Below are 19,035 nucleotides of genomic sequence, written 5' to 3'. Positions count from 1 at the left end.
TCACTTTTTCCTATTTCAGTGGCATGTATTCCCATTGATGTCATTTCATGTTATCTTTTTTTTTTACTATAATATTTGCCCCAAAGTCCAAATAATAGCCAAAGAGAAGAAATATGTCACTGCCCTACAGAAATGACTGAACAGAGTACATTTTAAAGTCTCATGTCAGACTGGTGATGAGCAAGTTCAGAGAGCATACCTGAAAGGAAACAGACTCTTAAGAGGAAAATGAGCAAGTTCACTTCAGGGAGAGATTGGGCAGCAAAGGGACTATAGAAGCTTCAGTTTATGTCTTTTGTAACTGCTGTGTGAGCAGGCCTTAAGTGCAGACTTTAAATACCAGAAATACTTGCCATTATAAGGTGTTTTGTGTAGAAGGGTTTACATAACTTACATAACTTACATTACTTTACATTAATTAGATAACTTATTTTCCATTTACCAAAATTATGACCTTTTTTTTTAATAGGATTAGATGAAGTACTTCTTGAAATTTTCTGGCATACCATCCTGTAGAGTCAGGGGCCATAAGAACTTTGAAAGTACAGTTGTACTTGTAACTTGAAAGTACAGTTAGATATCCTGGATAGAAAAACCTTCAACTTTGCTGCTGTTACCAACAAAACAGAATTTTCCTGTACCGTAAGCTTGCAAAATCTGCCAGAATTGTCAATATGTTGGTTATTATTGTAAAATCTTTTGATGTGGTTGTTTTCATGCATTGAATAAAATTAAATCTGAAGCCTATGTAAAAGGGCCATCACTAAATTTCAAAAGACATAACATCAGAAATATCAGAATGCCTGAACAACCTTAATGTTACAGCATTCCATCCATATAGTACACTGCAATTTTATTTTCACTGCCATATACTGTATTTTTCTGTAGAAAAATTACCTCATTCACTGAATGGTTAGTTATTCTTTATTTAATTTTTTAAAATTAATTGTCTCTCCCAGTCTTAGTTAACCTGTGTGATCTGAATCCTGTGTTGAGTGCAGAAGTTTTTTATGGACATTTGTGTGCATTACAGGCAAAGCATTATGCGAACAGTGACAACATTCCTATGAAGCTAGATATGCTGTACTCATTTTACAGAGAGGGAATGAGAACAAAATTAATTGTATCCCAAGCTGGCAGAAATGCCCTTTTTGTGTGCCTAACCTGAAAAACACCTGATTTCTCAGATAACCTACTATTTGTAGAGACATTTGTGCATCCAAAATAGAAAATTTTGACATTACTTTAAAGTGATTTTCTTGAATACAAGTGCATGAAGAGGGAAGCTACTTTCGTTTCCTCTTTATCTGATACATGAAGTATGATCAAGTTTTCTTTACATAAGGAGAATTTTGATTTAAAATATTTAAACAGTAAAAGGTAATTGGTCTACAATAAATATTTTAGAATAAAAATAGGACTGCCAGCTCCTAAAAAATCTACTTTTACATACTGGGAAAGCAAACATGAAAATTGGGATATACCTATAAAGTTTGAAGTATGGTATAGACCAAAATAATACTTCATTTTCTTTTATCATAACTGCAGAGAATATGATATCTTAGAACTATTTGTAGGAACTTGAACATAACGGAGAAAATCTCCACATTAGTATGACTTTTAAAAAAAAATATGTTACTATAAATATGTACATGCACATTTCTGTTTTTTTTTTTTCATTTAGAATAAGTAAGTCAAGTCAAAGCGCAGCTGACCTCCTTTATTAGGGCTTAACCATCTTTATATTAACCATTAATTAGTTCTATATAGAAGATTAAAATTATTTATTTTAGCTTTTAATAAGGTTTTTATATAATGAGTTTAGAGGATGCTAACTATATATGGTAGGCTGTAACTTGAAATAATGTCTTTTTTAAAAATTATATGCAATACTATTATTTGTTTTATCATGCATGCTTCCGAGGTGCAGTTTGAAGCTAATAGCAGCCATATGCTCATATGAATTAATTTGTGACATGTAAAATGGGTATCTACACGTAACACATGACACAGAGAAGGTAGTACAAATTTTCTGACTGGGAATTTGCATAATCACTTGTGCAACAGGGAACTATGTATGTAGTGTGAGATTAACTTGATGCAAAATGGCTACGAGGCAAGGTACAAGGGATGGGATTCATTTTGCTGTCTTCTAGGGCATAGTTTGTTGGACCTATTTTAGATAGCTACTTTAGAGTGAGGTGAGTTGTACCTTCGGAAACGTAAATGTATAGGTGAAAAATGAGCCTAGGGTGACTAGTTTAGATATAGACATTTGTAGTACAGACAATGATATTTAGTTGGATGAATTCTTGGTGTTTGGCTGAATGTATGCTTTGGATTTACTTTGAGGGGTGAATTCCAAATTGTGCTTCTTAGGCTTACTTTTCAAGTAAGACTAGATTTTCCAAATAGGAGAAAAAAAACAGAAAAAAAAGTTTGCCAATAAGAAGTTACTAATTCAATTTGAGCAGAGTTTTTTGCATGTTTACATATTTTCATGTTGTACAGGTTTTTTGTATACCTTAGAAGCATATTTTGTTTGTTAGATCAAATATTCATTTAGAAGGTAAAATATAATTTATAAATTCAGTTGAAAGGATAAACACACAAAGACCAAACGGTTGTCAGGACACTTTTATGACAATCCTCAAAATCCAAAATTCTGCACTATGAGGCTCTGTGGCACTTCCAGGAATGGGCCTGCTTCATCATGATTCCAAACTTAATACCTTAGATGCTACTCTAGTTTTGCCAGTACAACCAAGTTCTTTCTTGTATTCATAAGGATCTACTTTTGTTTGTTTGTTTGCTTGCTTGCATGTTTTTAATCTCTGTAATGGCCTAATCGTATGACACTTCCTGGCTAGGTCACTGTACTTTACGTACTGCCCATGATTTCAAAGGATTAGGTTCTCTGTTGTTCTCGAAGTACTGCTAAAGGAATACTTGGAAGTCTCCTGTTTGGCTTCCTGTCAGTTAACTGCTGCTGCTATTTCAAATAATCCTGTAGTAAACAGGGCAATAAAAATAAAGCAAATTTTTGTCTGTTGATCTTTTTCTGCGTTTTATGCTCGCAGTGTTCTTGTGATGGGAATAGCAAGGTAGGGTAAATGAAGAAGCTAGAAGTAATGAATTGCAGAAATAAAAGTAAAATGGAAATCAAATTAACTTCAATTGATCCAAAAGATAAGCAAGTTCAAGATATTCACAAAGAGAGAAAAGAAAGTCTTATGTAAATAACATGGATTATTTTCTTCATAAGAAATAGATCCATGATTTAAAATAATACTGCAATTAATGACAATACAAAACATTTGAACTCCTGAATTTTCATTGGGATTAGAAGTGGCTTTGCAAGAAAAGGTGAGAAAGATGTCAAGTGCATCAGTGTAATGTTAGCATGATCTTTAGCCACCCAGTCATAGTAGGTGCAGATAAGGAAATAGAAATGAAATTTTATAGCATTCAGTCAGTTTGATAACACATATATTATAGTAGTGATTGAGGAAGTTAAGAAATAGTTATTAGTCCAGTTCATTTTGCAATTTGTAAGTCTAAATTTTCATTTAGAGTCTCATAGTTTTTTTGACTAAAGGTGAATGAAAAAATGAAACTGTAAAAGCAAAATACCCCATTTGCAGAGAATAAAAAAGATAGTCAAGTAATTAATTTCTTTCACTCATTCATGTCAAATTAAATATACTGTTTTACAAGAAAATCATTCCTGGTATACATCTCACACAAAATAGGTCAGTAAGGAACTGAAGAAAGAAATCTGTGTTTTGATCATTGTAAAAGACATTTTTATAATTTTACCACCAAAAAGCCTTGGAAGCAAGGTGCTTTTCCACAAAGGTCAGAAATATTATAAACTGCTCCTGATTAAAAACTTTTTATTTTATTTTTTTAAATTATATTAATACTATACGAAACAGTTTGTGTCATATGTACTTTCTCCCCACTATGAAGTTAGATTGCCCAGGGACACTGTGGATGCTCCATCCCTGGAAGTGTTCAAGGCCAGGCTGGATGGGGCTCTGGCAATCTGGTTTAGTGGACGGTGCCCTTGCCTATGTCAGGGCGGTTGGGACTAGATGACCTCTAAAGGTCTCTTCCAACCCAAACCATTCCATAAGTTACCAAAAGTATTGAAAAGTATGGCTCTGGAAATATGTTATTTTATCCTCTGCACTTCAATGACTTACAGCACAAACATCCTTAAAGGAGTTTGTTCAACACTGAAGAGCATCAAGACAACTGAATAGTTTAAAAAATTATATACCTCTAACAGCTAGACTTATCTGCATGTCTAGAGATCAGTCTATGAGTAAAATTAAAGCATGACTAAACCCAAGAGATGAGTCTTATGTAGAAGTAGACTAGAACAAAGGAAAAAGCTGAGAGTGAATACCTGTAGGAGAGAAATATGCAGGAGTTGAAGGCTGTGCGTGCAAAACCAGTTGGTTGTTGGAAGAAGGCATATTCAAACATTGTCAGAAAGATTCAAGAATTTTGTCACTAAGGAACAGGAATGGCAAAGAATAAAGAATGTTTGTGTAAAGACTGAGGTGGTGACAAACTAGAAGATATCACTTCCTTTTCTAACCTCTTAGGAGCAGAAGGATTATTCGTACATATGTTACCTGAAATGTCTTCTCTTCCATATTGATATAGGGACCAACAGATAAACTCCATCAACTTTGTGCTTTGGTATATTTTGAGGAAGACTTTCGGTAATGAGACAATTCTCAAACAGTGAAATGTGCTGCTGGAGCAGAAATAAAATAGGCAAAAATAGAGATTAATATTGAGTAACTACCTTTGTGACCTGGCAAGAAGAAAAAAGACATATGATATAGGGAAGAAAGTATTTCTTGTCTCCTGGATTCCATTACTGATACATTAAGATAATTTGTAAAAAGAAGTTACTTGAAATGAACTTTTGGAATGAGATTTTACAGTATTTACCTGTTTGAGTAATGTAGAAAAATGTTGATAAATACATCAAGACACTTCTGTTTTACTTGAAGAGCCCAGGACGGTGTGATGTTGTGAATATGTGCTATTCTGGAATAAAATTGGAGTGGTTTCTAATTCTAGGGACAACTTCAATCTCATAAGTTAAAATTTCTGACAGTTAGAATCTTTTACCTGTTTTTTACAGCATAAAAAAAAACCAACCCAGTGTCACAGGAACAAGTCTGTTATTTATGAAATGGAATTGATATTGAGGGTGTGTAACTTGTAATGTCAGTGGAGTAAGAGCATGAGAAAGGGCATTACAGTTCCTAAGAGTGACAATTTCTTATATGGTAGGAGCATTTTTGGAGGAGATAAATGTCAGATTCTTAAATGCTTAGGATTCATGATTTAGATCAAATTGTAAAGAGTACCAAGCTAAGGTATCCTTCAAATTTGGCCTTTAAGAGTTTGTTGCCCATTGCTTAGTATAGCCTCCTGTTCTGATACCTAATTGAGAGTCTTAATAATTCTGAAATGTTGGTCAACCATATGCTAAATTGCTACATATTACCCAAATTGTTCACATTACTTTTTATTTGTGAGTATCTGTAGGAAGAAATAGGAAAGTAAAAAATAGAGAAAAAAAGTAGCGAGAGAGGGTTATGTTTCACAAACTATAAATAATTCTTGTTTTCTAGTAAATATTGTCAATAGAATTTTAGAAGCTATTCAGGTCATCAACCAGGAGGTGCAAGGGTGGTATTTTTGGCATCCTACTGACACTCCAGAAGGCAGTGGAGGTCCTGTCTTATCAGCCTGATGGGGACATCTCAAAACCCCTTGGTGCCCCAAATGGCTCAAATGTGAGCAGCTGAATTGAGCTGTAGGTATCTAGTTTTGGAGGAGGCTCCATTGACTTTATGGTCTGTATCTCAATTGATTGAAATGGAAGACAACTTACCTTTGAGGTGGGCCCCTTTGCAGAGAATCCTACATAGAAGTGTCTCTGAAATTTTCTCTCTCGCTTGTACGTCAAAACTGCATTTAGATACTTAGATTTAGATCACAGAATCAGAATCACAGAATACTCTGAGTTGGAAGGGACCCACAAGGATCACCAAGTCCAGCTCTTCAGTGAATGGCCCATATGGGAATTGAACCCACCATCTTGGCATTTTTAGCACCATGTTGATTTCAAACTGAACCCTGCACAGTTTCCTTCTCATACTTCATTTTAGCAAAGTCACACATTTTATTTATTTATTTGATTATTTGTTGGGAGACATCAAGCCTAATTACAGTACAAATGAACACTATATTCTCTAGAAAGATCTGCTCCTGGGAGTAGGCAAGTTTAGTAAAAATACTAGGCAGCAGACAGAATTCTAGGTGATTTCTGTGACTGAGATTATAAGGCAGTAAATTCTGTTTCTTTGCGGTGTCATGTGGAGTTACTTGTACAAAAGTGGCATGTTGCAGAAGTGACAAAATAGCTCTGATCTGCATTATTTAGTGAACACATTTTTGCACATTTCCGTTTCTGAAAATTTTTAAAGTGAAGTCCAAATGTAAAATTAATATTATGCCACAAACCAAATTCATCTTTTCTACACAAAATCTCTGGTAAGAAGGACAACTTATATTGATATTCAAGCACCATTAGTTTATCACTATGATGTTTTAGAGCTACAGAGTATTTCAGTTTATTCTTTGTAGCATTTCCATTTATATGTAGCAGATAGTTTGGTAAAGACAAAAAATTGCTGTAGACTATATTGCTGATTGTGGAACTATGAAACAAGGATATAAAACATTAGTTAAGGTACTAAATTGATTTTTTTTACATTTCTGCATAGTTCAGTCCCGTGTTTTATTGGAATTAAAGGATATTTTGCAAATTAATTGATAAACCCTGTATATATGGTTTTCTCATTGGGTTTGTCTATTTCGTATTATATGAGAATAAAACTCATCTGTTTTGTTTGTTCAGTAATTATATTTTGGTGTTCCGTGCATTCCTTTTGCTCGCTCCATCTCATAATACATTCTGTAAAAGTGCACATAAATAAATAGGATAAACAAATTAAGCTGTTTAAATAAATTAATTTACTCTGCAGCTCTGTATTCAAATCTTATGTGCTCACTGGATTTCTTTTTAATGAAACCCTTCTAAGAACAATACATTGTATGCCGAAGAGTGAAATCATATATTAAATGAATGATTAAATATACCATGTTCCAATTTATATCAAATCTGTACGCTGTGCATGCTTAAATCCTCCTAAATCTAAAGAAATAAATCTTCTACGTTCTGAAAACATCTGCATTATAATCCTCCTCTTGAATACCCAGTTCGTGGACATATAAACACAATCAAAGTCATAATAAGCCTAGAGCTATGATGCAGTTAAGCTATCCTCATCAATGTTTTTGACTTAAAAATCTAAGACTATTAAAGTGGAATCCACTTAAATGTCTTGAAATATTGCTCTAAAAAGTCTCCTCCCACTCCATCAGTAGGCCCATTGAATCCCTTTGCAATCAGAATCTCAAATTCAGCAAATATTTTTATGAAACTTACCTGGAACAAATCTATTGATTACTATGATGAGCATGTTGCAAAGTTTCTTAGGAATGCATTCCGATAAATAAATATTAATGTAGCGACTGTGCATGATAAAATAATAACTGCTGCAAAAGCAGTTTGCTATGCTACACTGCTCTTTCCAAGAAAATTTTTAGGCATTTGCAGCAACAAGTTTTCTTATGTGTTATTAAACACATACTAATTTTATTATTTCATTACCAAAAGGTTTTTTGTGAGTTGAATGTATGCAGTTTGTTGGTTGGTTGCTTGGGTTCATTGTTTTTTTCATTATAAGTCAGGATTTCAATTATCAGAAAGGAAAAAACCCACTACAAACCAAAAAAATACTAGTTTTAACATTTCCATCCCCTCCAATAGATTTCCCTTTTAGGATCTATTTATTTTTATCACTATTTGACCGAAACAGCCTAACTCACACATATTTGAGCAATGAGTCTTGGAAGTTATTAGCAATAAAAAGGAAACTGCAGGGAAAGATAGAGAATTTTTTAGAAAGGACTATTCTGCACTCAACTCCTTTTGATTATTGTTTCCATTGAAATTCTGTGTAAATATCAGATATAGCTATATGCTACATACTAGCAATTCTCACGTAGCAGATGTGCAGTTCTAACAATCACAATCCTCAACCTCTAGTTTTCAAAACCAAGGAACATCTTGAAGTGCATCATAGCTCCTCTTAGCTACCATGCCAGGCCTTTCCCTGGGCAGAAAAACATGAATGGGTGGTTTTCTGCATTTTGAAGTAGTGATATGGTGAGTGATATGGCCACATTCACCCAAAAAGTGTGATTCATTCCAGATTTGTGCTCCATGGTAAAAACAGACATTTGGACTTACATCAGCCATGTTACTGGTATAGGTTCTACAAGGAGATTATATTTTCTTTGTGATCCATACAGTTCCATAAAATCTCATTGCTCAAGAAGCCCCTTTGAAATTGAAATGTGGAGTAAAAGTCAGCATGAGATAAAACAATAGTGTCTGATCATTATTTATTTACAGAAGTGCATGGATCCTCATCCCACAAGGCTGAAATCTGTAAGCCAGAATTGTGTATTTCCAATTCAACAGCATGACAATAGGAGTGAGAAAAACAAAACCAAAAAACTAAAGCAAAACAAACCCCTTATTTTTATAAGTAGTCCAGAAGGCAGAATGCTCTGCAAATCCCAGACATCTCAACAGGTGAAAGAGTAGGTTGTAAATTAGGAGGAAGATTCAGTTTAGGGAAGTGATGTTTGGAAACAGAGGCTTGGTGTAACATTGCCTTTTTTCTCAATTACTTTTCGTGTGGTCTAGGAACGTGTTCCAGACAGCCCTTCTCCTGCTCCTTCTCTTGAAGAGGGCCGAAGACCTGGCAGCCATCCATCCTCTCATCGAAGCAGCAGCGTGTCCAGTTCTCCTGCGCGGACCGAGAGCTCTTCAGACAGAATCCGTAGGTCACATTCTTCTCCTTCTCACCACTTTATATTTGATTAGGTGCAGCTGGTTTTTCTAATCAAAATGCCCTCATCTTAAATAGATCTCATATGTATCATGTTCAGAAGTTCAGCAGAAATAACTATCTCCCAGCATTATGTTTCCCATTTTACAGTATCATAATATCCAATGCTACATTAACGGGTACTGATATAAACTGCCATCATGTCATATTAAACATAAAGATATGAGCAATGAAATACAGAATTGCAGCCGGGAAGCAATTTGCTAGATTAGTTTTAGAACTGAACATATAGTATAAACATTTCTTAAAGAAATTGAGTTTTATTTAATCTGGTTACTCTGGTTTGATTTCTAAATTGAATCTGACTTCATAAGCAATATTTTACGTGGTAGAATTGCTTGGTAAAGAGAAGAATCGGGTTAAATCAATTAAAAATGTGCATACTTTATAATTTTTTTAAATATAAAATTTTGTAGTGGTGAGAAATATGATAAAGAATTATCAGCTCATAGCTCACAAGGGGCAGAGTGAAATTAAACCGTGGTGTCCCAGAGTAATACCATTTTTATCAAGGTTCAATGTACAGGAAGTAAATTACCTGGCAAAGACCCTGAATTCTATGATATTCCACTATAGCAGTGGAAATTAGGGTTTTAAACGCACACTATTTTATGTATATGTACTTAAATTCATATTACACTTGTCCATTCCCTTTATTATTGCTCTGTTACAAGGTTTTGTGCTTTTAAGTCATCTTTCTACAGTAGAATTTGTCAATAGGTGAAACTGGAGGATTTGGCATGCACGTAGAAGGCCATGAAATAGCTGTATGAAAGAAGTAGTTGTATTGATTAGATGCAACACGTGTCTTTTAGACTGCCTCTTTTCAGGCTCTCTGCAGACTCAGGAAGCTGACTCTTCATTGACCTTCAGATGAAAGATCTTTCATTAGTATGTGATGAAAAATGACTTACCAAAGAAAAGAAATGAGGCCTGACCATGACAAGTTGAAAATTCTGTTTTCTTATCACTTCAACAATTCAGAGTGCAGATTAAATTGGCATCCCATATACTGTGACCTATCTATTTCCCCAGGCTCGATCCACGAGCCTTTCATTATATTTTCTCTCCATTGTCCAGTTGAGGAGGGGGACTTATGAAGTGGCTTTGGTGGTCACCTGCTGTCCATCAACACGGTGCACATTTCAGAAGTAAAGTTCTGAAAAAACTTCATAACTGTGGATTTTTAATTTGTTTTTAATTGATTGAAGAGTATATATTTTTTTACAACCAATGGAGAGCTTTTCCATTGTTGTCTAAAAAAAAAATTAGATGAAACTAAATTGAGAAATACTTTTTTTTTTTGCTAAGGAGTGACTTTTTTTTTATTGTTTAGCTTACTCTATTACTTACCAACAGAGAGGATTGGGACCTTCACACATTTTTTTCTTCCATGTGGACATAACAGAGTTCCTTAAGTGGGGGATCCCTTTAGTAACTTATTTATTTATAAATCTTTTCTGTCCTATCTCATTTGTTAACATCACACCTGTTTCTTAGGTACACTTGCTTTTTGTGGTGCCAACCAGAATCAAATAACTACTACAGAAATATGAGTTACATACGAAAAAGCACTTTAAAAAATGGCTTAAACCTCTTGGAAGTACAATTTTTCAGGATAAAAGCATAGGTATATAAACTACCTAATATGAGTTTCTGAGGTGTGTTTAAAACTCCTGAAGGGCTCTTTGAGGACTCTTGGAAAGAACTTTTCAAGCTGTCTGATGAGCACCAGAAGTAACAGGAAGAAACTCTCCCACTATGTGGATCCTGATAGCATTAATTAAGTAACTTGGTGATTGTTAGAATTCTTGTATAAGAGGAAGACTATAGAAAATAAGTGAAACAGTGTTAATGTGACAGCTGATTTCTTTCTGCCTGCACTTGTGTCTAGCAGCTGTCCATCAGAACGGGCTATCTATGAACCAAATGCTGATGGGTATGTCACCTAATGTCCTGCCTGGGCCTAAGGAAGGTGATCTGGCTGGTCATGATGTGGGACATGAGACAAAAAGAATACACATTGAGAAAGGTAATATGAATATTTTGATTCTACTGCTTCAGTGTAAAACAACTATAGTCTTGGCAGTTAAATGTTATAATTGTGACTTTTAATTTTTTAATTGTGTTTTTGTTTTGTTGGGGGTATCTTTTGTTTCACGAATTAAATTGTAACAGGGTGATAGCTTTCTTTATTCTTCTGCTTTGTCATCCTCAAGATTAATGAACGATATTTACATAAGGGAGAAATTTCATAAATATTACAAAGTAGGATGAGTGAAAAACAGTTTTACATTGTTATTGTGTTTCTGACCCTTCTACAGTACTGTTTAAGTTTCTGTCTCCATCCAGTTGACTCTAATGACCTACTTCCCAGAGGGACTGAGCACCGTGAAAATTAGTCCATGTGTACAAAAAGGGAAAAGGCTAATACCAAGCCATTAAATTAGGGAATTGCATAAAATGAAGCTGGTATACATTATATAATGGGATTTAAATTTAATTGAGTATATGACCAAAGTGTTTGATCTAGGTGAATAGTCCACATGCACTTATGCTGATTATGACACCATTTCATCTCTGTTGGTATTCAAAGTCAAGTTCCCGTTCAGGGCTCTTACAGGGGATTTTGGAGGAGTGGTGGTGGAATTCTGAAAGGTGCATTTTATGTTACATTTCCTTAATATATGTGAATTTAAGTACTATAGACTAGAAACATTTTGTTTAAAGAGAAGTTGAAAATACAGTGTAGGCTTTGAAAAAACATTATTTTGGCTTATCAGAAAAATCAGTTCTTTGAGCACAATGAGAGAAAAAGTAAAAGGTATAATAGCCAGACATTGAAACAGAGCAGGAGAAACTGCTGCAGTTATGAAGATTTCAGAATAATACAATTTGTTACATATTTTAATTGCTATAAGAAGATACCTTCTCTGTCTCTTTTTTGAACACTGAGATATGAAAAAGAATTAAAATCTGGACAATTCTGTTCTGGACAGGTGGTGTTTTTAATAGGATTACCAGAAAAATTAATGGAAACAACATTTCTTTCATATAAACCATTTAGTTTGGTTCATTGCACACACAACCTATTTTAGCTTATACTATGCCCTCACTCAGCCTCTGCAAATTGTATCCCTGCTGTGAAGGGGGATGTGATCAAATAGGTTTGTTTTGAATTTCCATAACTGATTTTATTTCAGCCTTTGAAGTTACTTGTTTAAGTGTAATCTGACTGGTAAATGCTGCAAAGAGAAGTACATATTAAGAATTGCTACTATTTTTGCATGTCATTCAGGTTTTTTAAAGGTTTTGTTTATAATGGTATCCCAAATGTATTTTCTAATCTTTTGCCAGTTCACGTTCTTGCAAGATCTGTTCTCAGTAAAACTGCTGAGAATTCACTTTTTTCCTCAGTCCTTGTTTAGGTCAAACCTCCTTTTTTTTTGTTCTTTTCCCCCACTCTGTTCCAGCCTACTGAATTAATGGTAAATATTCATGGGCTATCCAGATTGATAGGGGTTACTAAATTAAAAATTGTTTCCTGTCATGACTACATTTATCATGTCTCTCACACCAATCATGTAGCTTTAATACTAATATAATCTGTATTAAAACAAGTTTTGTGGAGATAGTAATTATCTACTTTTGTCACTGTGAGCTTGCAATCATATTCCCAAACTGTTGCTTTACCTCTTCAAATCAGTCACAATGCCACCATATCTAAAAATACAGACACATGTAGGTGATGGTACTCTTATTGCTAAAACCCCATCACCTTCATCAGCTGATTCAAAAGAAAAAGGAATAAAGAGAAGAAATCAGAAGTTCTAGATAGGTATCATGAAGCATTTAAAAATTAATGTGTTTTCTTCTAAGCCGCTTTTGTTGGCAGAAATCTATTAGCTGCAACTAAAATGGCTTTGATTGAACCTGAGAGAACCTGGGAAATTCTGTCTAGTAGAGAAGGCCCTGTGTTTTCTCTTCTGGTCTCCTCTTCCATTAAAAAAGTGAAAAGATGAAAAATCTCTGAAGTCATTTGAGATCAGGGAAAATTTATTTACAGTCAACAGAAAATTTAAAGGGGGAACAAAGTTATAGCAGAGGCAACTGATCAACATACCAAATTTTGAATATCAGAGGGGTGAATAATTTGTTTGACCTGATCTATGAGTTGGATACAGGAGAGAAAATGCCATTTACCTGTTAGTAACATAGTACAAAGGAGCTAAGTTACCCAGTCCACGAAACTAGTATAATACATTTAGAAACAGTTTGGGAGTATTCAGTCTTTCAAAGATTGTGTGTATTTCTATTCAAAATTCAGGCAGAATTATTATTATTGACAAAAATTACTTTATTTTACTGGATTGTTTTAAGTTACCAGTAAAAGTCTTGTGTAGTTTTGTTTGGTTTTATTTTTTTATTTGTCTTTAGACAGTCTTTGAAATCTGTTCTCAGGTTTTGGTATGTGCAGCTCTCAGTGACCGCACCATCCATTGGAGTCAGGTTGTTATTATCACACGAAGAATCAAATTTAAGTTCTATGGATCTGTGTATTAGAACATGAAAGTTTACATCAGCCTCTGGGTCAATATTTGTTGTTGTTCTCAAAGACCATGCATAAAACATGGGTGTTGGGGACATTTTCCAGCTGCTTATTCCAGATGCGCAGCTTGGCTGCATCCTAGCTTCATTTTGGGTCAAAACCCAGTGGACACATCTGAAGCTCCACCCTCTGTTCCATGAGAAGAAAACTTAGGTTTGCTAAGGTTATGTTGTTGTCCAGCCAGTTTCCTAGCCTGGACTAGGGAGGACAGCAGGAAATACTGCAAAGCAGTTCTGCCCCATAGTTCAAACATAACTCAAGATGTCATTATCTGTATGACAGGAGGCCAATTACCCTCAATTTTCAGAGGGTTTTTGCTTATTAGTGGATAGCAGTTTTTCCAGTTTTACTGAAAGCAGGCTGTAGAACTGCAAATGATCCTGGGAAGAATGAGCTAAGTTCAAGTACACGATGTTAACTCAAGTGCTTGACAACCATCATCAAAACCAAGTATCTAATCTTGTAATCTGTAATTATGGATTGTTTGATGATGCACATTTGGTTTTATTAGGTCAGATTCTACAAGAAGGACTTCTGTGAAGTATAGGAGTCATATTAGAAAAGATTCATTCAGTTTTTTATGTTAAAATAAGGCTCTGAGTCTTTTCAAGTGAAGTTAAGTTTCTGTGATGCAAAGAGTTTGCTCTAAATAGGGCCTCAGTTTTGGTGATGTGTATTTTATCACTTATCCTGCTCAACTTACATATGAGGTCCTGCAGATCTCCCACTCTGAAGCTGTGAGAAGCGCACTTTTGGTGGTTTTTATGGAGCTGAATACCTGTTTAGCTCTTCAGTAATGTTGTCTGTTAAATAAGGAAATAGTGTAGGAAAGAACTAGTGGAGAACCTAAAGACTAGGCTATTGAATCTTGATCCTGTTTTTGCTCATTGATCTGAAGTGTTTCTAAAGAAGTTCAAAATAATCAAAGGCTTAAAAGTCAAACACACCCTCTTTGGAGATGTGGAACCTAATTCCCTCTGGACAAAAGAGAGAAGTGAACTTGTGACACATTCCTGAGCAGTATCCTTAATCACTGTGCTTTTTGTAAAAGAGGGAAGTATTTTTTAACATTATCCCCTTGCCCTTACAACCCGGACTCAGATCATATTGGGTCTGCAAGATGTAATTTATAGCTCAGTCCTATTGACAGAGTCTATTTACTAGCTCCACATAGCTGTGTACGATTATTTTGGGTGATGTTAAGTGATACTGGAGGCAGTGGCTGCTCATAGCACTTCCTAACTGGTATCTGCTTAGCCATACCTACTCTATACACTCTACAAGAATATAAGACCCAGCTCACTTCAGCCCAAGATTCCCTTCCCTTAGTTGCTTTAACACCAAATTTAGAATCTTAAGTGTTTTATTGGATCTGGCCTTAGGGCATCAGATTAGAATTTTCTGTCTGCATCAATTTATAATTTTTTTAGATTGACACCAACAGCAAATGAAGCCTGAATGTCATGCTTACATTTTAAATTTAATATCTTATTTAAGGTGTTATGGGAAGGACGCTTTGCTGAAAATATATGTGCTGTTTTCTATAACAAAATATAAAATATTCACCATGTTCACAAAGGAAGTTAAACTTCCTCTTTCAGAAAAGCTTTTAAACTATGATGCTAATGGAAATTTCACAAGTAATTTTCAGATAATCAACAATAACTGCTTCTTGACTACTATGATAGCAGCAATTAAGGTATAAATTTATCAAATCCACATGTTAAAAAGTCCCAGTTCTTGTCTCTGTTTTGATTTTGTGTCCCCCTGTAGAGATGAGAGCAGTCTTAGACCTTTAATATCTTATAAAATACAATATTAAAATTTCAAAATATTCTTTGTATAAAATTGAAAATAATTTAAATATTCCCAAGTTAGGATTGGATTTTCCTGTTAGCCATCATGCATCAAAAAGGGAACTAATGATAAATATGTCATCATATGTAATTAGATATTTGTTCTGCAGTATCAGCAGTACATTCCTTTAAAATATATGCATACTGTAAACATATATGAAACATGCTTATTCACCTTAAAAAATATAGAGACACATACGAGTTTGTTTTTGTAAATATGTATAGTGGGTTGACCCTGGCCGGATACCAGGTACCCACTAAAGCCACTCTGTCACTCTCCCTCTGCAACAGAGGAGAGAGAAAAAAGGAGCTAAGGATCCATGAGTTGAGATAACAGCTGAGAGAGATCAGTTACTGATTACCTTCACGGGCAAAACAGACTCAGAGTGGGGATAGTACTTAAAATTTATTACTAACAGGATAAGAGCCAAAGAGTGAGAAATAATCTTAAAAACACCTTCCCCCCACCCCTCCTTCCTTCCATGTTTTCCCTTCTGCCCCCCAGGGGTGCAGGGGAATGGGGAATGGAGGTTACGGTCAGTTGTTGTTTCTACCTCTGCTCAGGGAGAGGAGTCCTTCCCCTGCTCCCATGGGATCCCTCCCACGGGAGACAGTCCTTGATGGACCTCTCCAACATGAGTCCATCCCTCGGGCAGCAGTTCTTCCCAAACTGCTGTCTCGTGGGTCACTCCTCCATGGGGTGCAGTCCTTCATGAATAAGCTGTACTGGTGTGGGTCCCCCACAGGGGCCACAAGTCCTACCCGAGAAAAACCTGCTTCACTGTGGGCTTCCCTCTCCACGGACTGCAGGTCCCTGGCAGGACTCTGCTCCATCTTGAGCAGGGTCACAGCCTCCTTAAGATATCCACCTGCTCCAGCATGGGCTTCTCCATGGGCTGCAGGTGGGTCTCTGCACCCCGATGGTTCTCCATGGGCTGCAGGGGCACAGCTGCTCCACCATGGTCTGCACCACGGGCTGCAGGGGCCTCAGCTCTGACGCCTGGAGCACCTCCTACCCCTCCTTCTGCACTGACCTTGGTGTCTGCATTGTTGTTCACATGTTCTCACTCTGCTCCTTCTGGCTGGGATTCTTTCTGCACAATACCTTCTGTTCTTAAATACGGAGGCGTTACTATTGCTCCTAATTGGCTTGGCCTTGGCCAGCGGCAGGAAGTCTGTCCTGGAGCCGGCTGGCATTGGCTCCTCCAGACAGGGGAAGTTTCTAGCAGTTTTTAATAGAAGCCACCCCTGTAGCTCTCCCGCTACCAAAATTCAGCCACACAAACCCACTAAAATATGAAAGACTCAGAGGAAGTTTTAACATCAACAAAGATTCTCATCTACATGAGCTGTCCTCTTAGAAAAGTCAACAGAGTGATTAAGAACTTTGCTTAAATTCTGTTTCTGGTCTGTGATTTTAGTTAGTTCTCTGAGAAAGCCCTTTTTTAAAGAGATTATTTACTAGCTGATGTACAGAGGAATTTTCATTCACAGTTCTGGTGTCCAGTTGCTTGTATAAACATACTTTATCTGTTCATTTTTGTATACATAAATACACAGAGATACTTACACAATATATTTATTTTACTGAATATTGCATTTTAATGTAATAAAAAGAATATGAACATACCTCGATGGGTTTCTGTATGCCAAAATATTTATGGTTAATACATTCTAAATCTACTTTCTATTTCTTCATTTTACATGTTATTTATTGAATCTTAATAGATTAGTTTTTAAATCCTTAAGATACTGAGTTTATGCTGTGTATTTCTACATTATCTAGGACTTCTCAAACCCCAACAGGATAGTAGTCACAATTTTAACCTGTGACAGATAATATAATAAAGATCCACTAAATTAAAAGTTTGATAAAGCCACTGTCACCAAGATAACCATTTGAGACTGTGGTTGTTGGTGTATCTTATCATTCAGCCCAAGAGGGACAGGAATTTTAAAAATACATTAAAAGCTATTACAGTTAATGGATTATAAAGGTGAAAATAAAATTGCAAGTTTTTTCTTAATTTTCTTAAGAAGCGGGAAAACATCTGGTTTTGTTACATAGAAAAATAGAAGCCTTATTATTGAATAAGACATGAACAGTATGTTTTGGCAGGAAGGAAGGAAAAGGTAGTACAAACTTCTGAAAAAAATTTTTAATGCAAATAATTGAATAAAAATATTAGGTCATCCTCCAATGACATACTTCTGCAGACTTGTTTGCTACTAGAGGCCTTTTTCTGCTGGAGTAATAATAGTTTAGACACATTTTATGAGAGATTTGCTGTATGGTTTTCACTTGACAGATATGTGCACATCACTTCCAGAACATTCCAGGCTAACTAGGCTCAATGTAGCCCAGTTGCACATATGTATACTGCCTATTTTATATTTACAATGACTCAATCACAGAACCACAGAATATGCTGAGTTGGAAGGGATTCACAAGGATCATTGAGTCCAACTCTTAGCCCTGCGCAGGACCATCCACAAGAGTCACACCAGGCGCCAAAGAGTATCATCCAAATGCTTCTTGAACTCTGTCAGCCTTGGTGCTGTGACCACTTCCCTGGGGAGCTTGTTTCAGTAACCACCCACCTTCTGGGTGAAGAACCTTTTTCTAATATCCAACCTAAACCTCCCCTGACACAACTTCAGGCTGTTCCCTCAGGTCCTGTCACTGGTCACCACAGAAAAGAGATCAGTGCCTGCCCCTCCTCTTCCCCTCACAAGGAAGTTGTAACTGCAATGAGGTCTCCCCTCAGTCTCCTCTTCTCCAGGCTGAACACACCAAGTGACCTCAGCCGCTCCTCATACAGCTTCCCCTCAAGGCCCTTCACCATCTTCGTTGCCCTCCTTTGGACACTCTCTAATGGCTTAATATCTTTCTTATACTGCAGTGCCCAAAACTGCACACAATATTCAAGGTGAGGCCACACCAGTGCAGAGCAGAGCGGGACAATCCCCTCCCTCGACCGGCTGGTGATGCTTTGCCTGATGACCCCCAGGATACGGTTGGCCCTCCTGACTCATATTCAACTTGTCATCGACCAGGACCCCCAGGTCCATTTCTATGGCATTGCTTTCCAACAGCTCATTCCCCATTCTGTATGTACATCTGGGGCTGCCCCATCCCAGGTGCAGCCCTTGTTGAACTTCATGTGGTTGGTGATTGCCCAGACCTCTAATCTCTGTTGAGGTCTCTCTGCAGGGTCTCCCTGCCTTGGAGGTAGTCAACAGCTCCTCCCAGTTTTGTGTCATCTGCAGACGCTTAGTATCCCTTCCAGTCCTGCATCCAAGTCATTTGTGAAGATGTTGAAGAGCAAAGGGCCTAAGATGGAGCCCTGTGGAACTCCACTAGTGATAGGTCACCAGTCTGATGTTACCCCATTCACTATTACCCTCTGTGTTCGACCCATGAGCCAATTGCTCACCCACTGCATGATGTGTTTATCCAGCTGTGTGCTGGACATTTTGTCCAGAAGGA

General features: G+C 36.4%; 1 protein-coding gene across 8 annotated transcripts in view; it reads left to right on the top strand.

Annotated features, from left to right (window-relative positions):
• Positions 1 to 19,035, top strand: part of DACH1 (dachshund family transcription factor 1) — a 357,379-nt gene that overhangs the window by 241,892 nt on the left and 96,452 nt on the right. For 5 of the 8 annotated variants that reach the window (XM_027674513.1, XM_027674510.1, XM_027674515.1 and 2 more), the window contains 2 exons: positions 8,876 to 9,011; positions 10,975 to 11,112. In XM_027674513.1, coding sequence (XP_027530314.1) covers positions 8,876 to 9,011; positions 10,975 to 11,112 — 274 coding nt within the window. The remainder of the gene's footprint in view (positions 1 to 8,875; positions 9,012 to 10,974; positions 11,113 to 19,035) is intronic. The other 3 variants (XM_027674516.1, XM_027674518.1, XM_027674511.1) reach the window with 1 other exon arrangement.

The sequence above is a fragment of the Neopelma chrysocephalum genome, unplaced genomic scaffold (assembly GCF_003984885.1).
Source record: "Neopelma chrysocephalum unplaced genomic scaffold, ASM398488v2 Primary Assembly neopelma1_25, whole genome shotgun sequence".
In the NCBI taxonomy this organism is placed as follows: domain Eukaryota; kingdom Metazoa; phylum Chordata; class Aves; order Passeriformes; family Pipridae; genus Neopelma; species Neopelma chrysocephalum.
The sequence above is the reverse complement of the archived record's forward strand: the minus strand, read 5'-3'. Positions and strand labels throughout refer to the sequence as shown.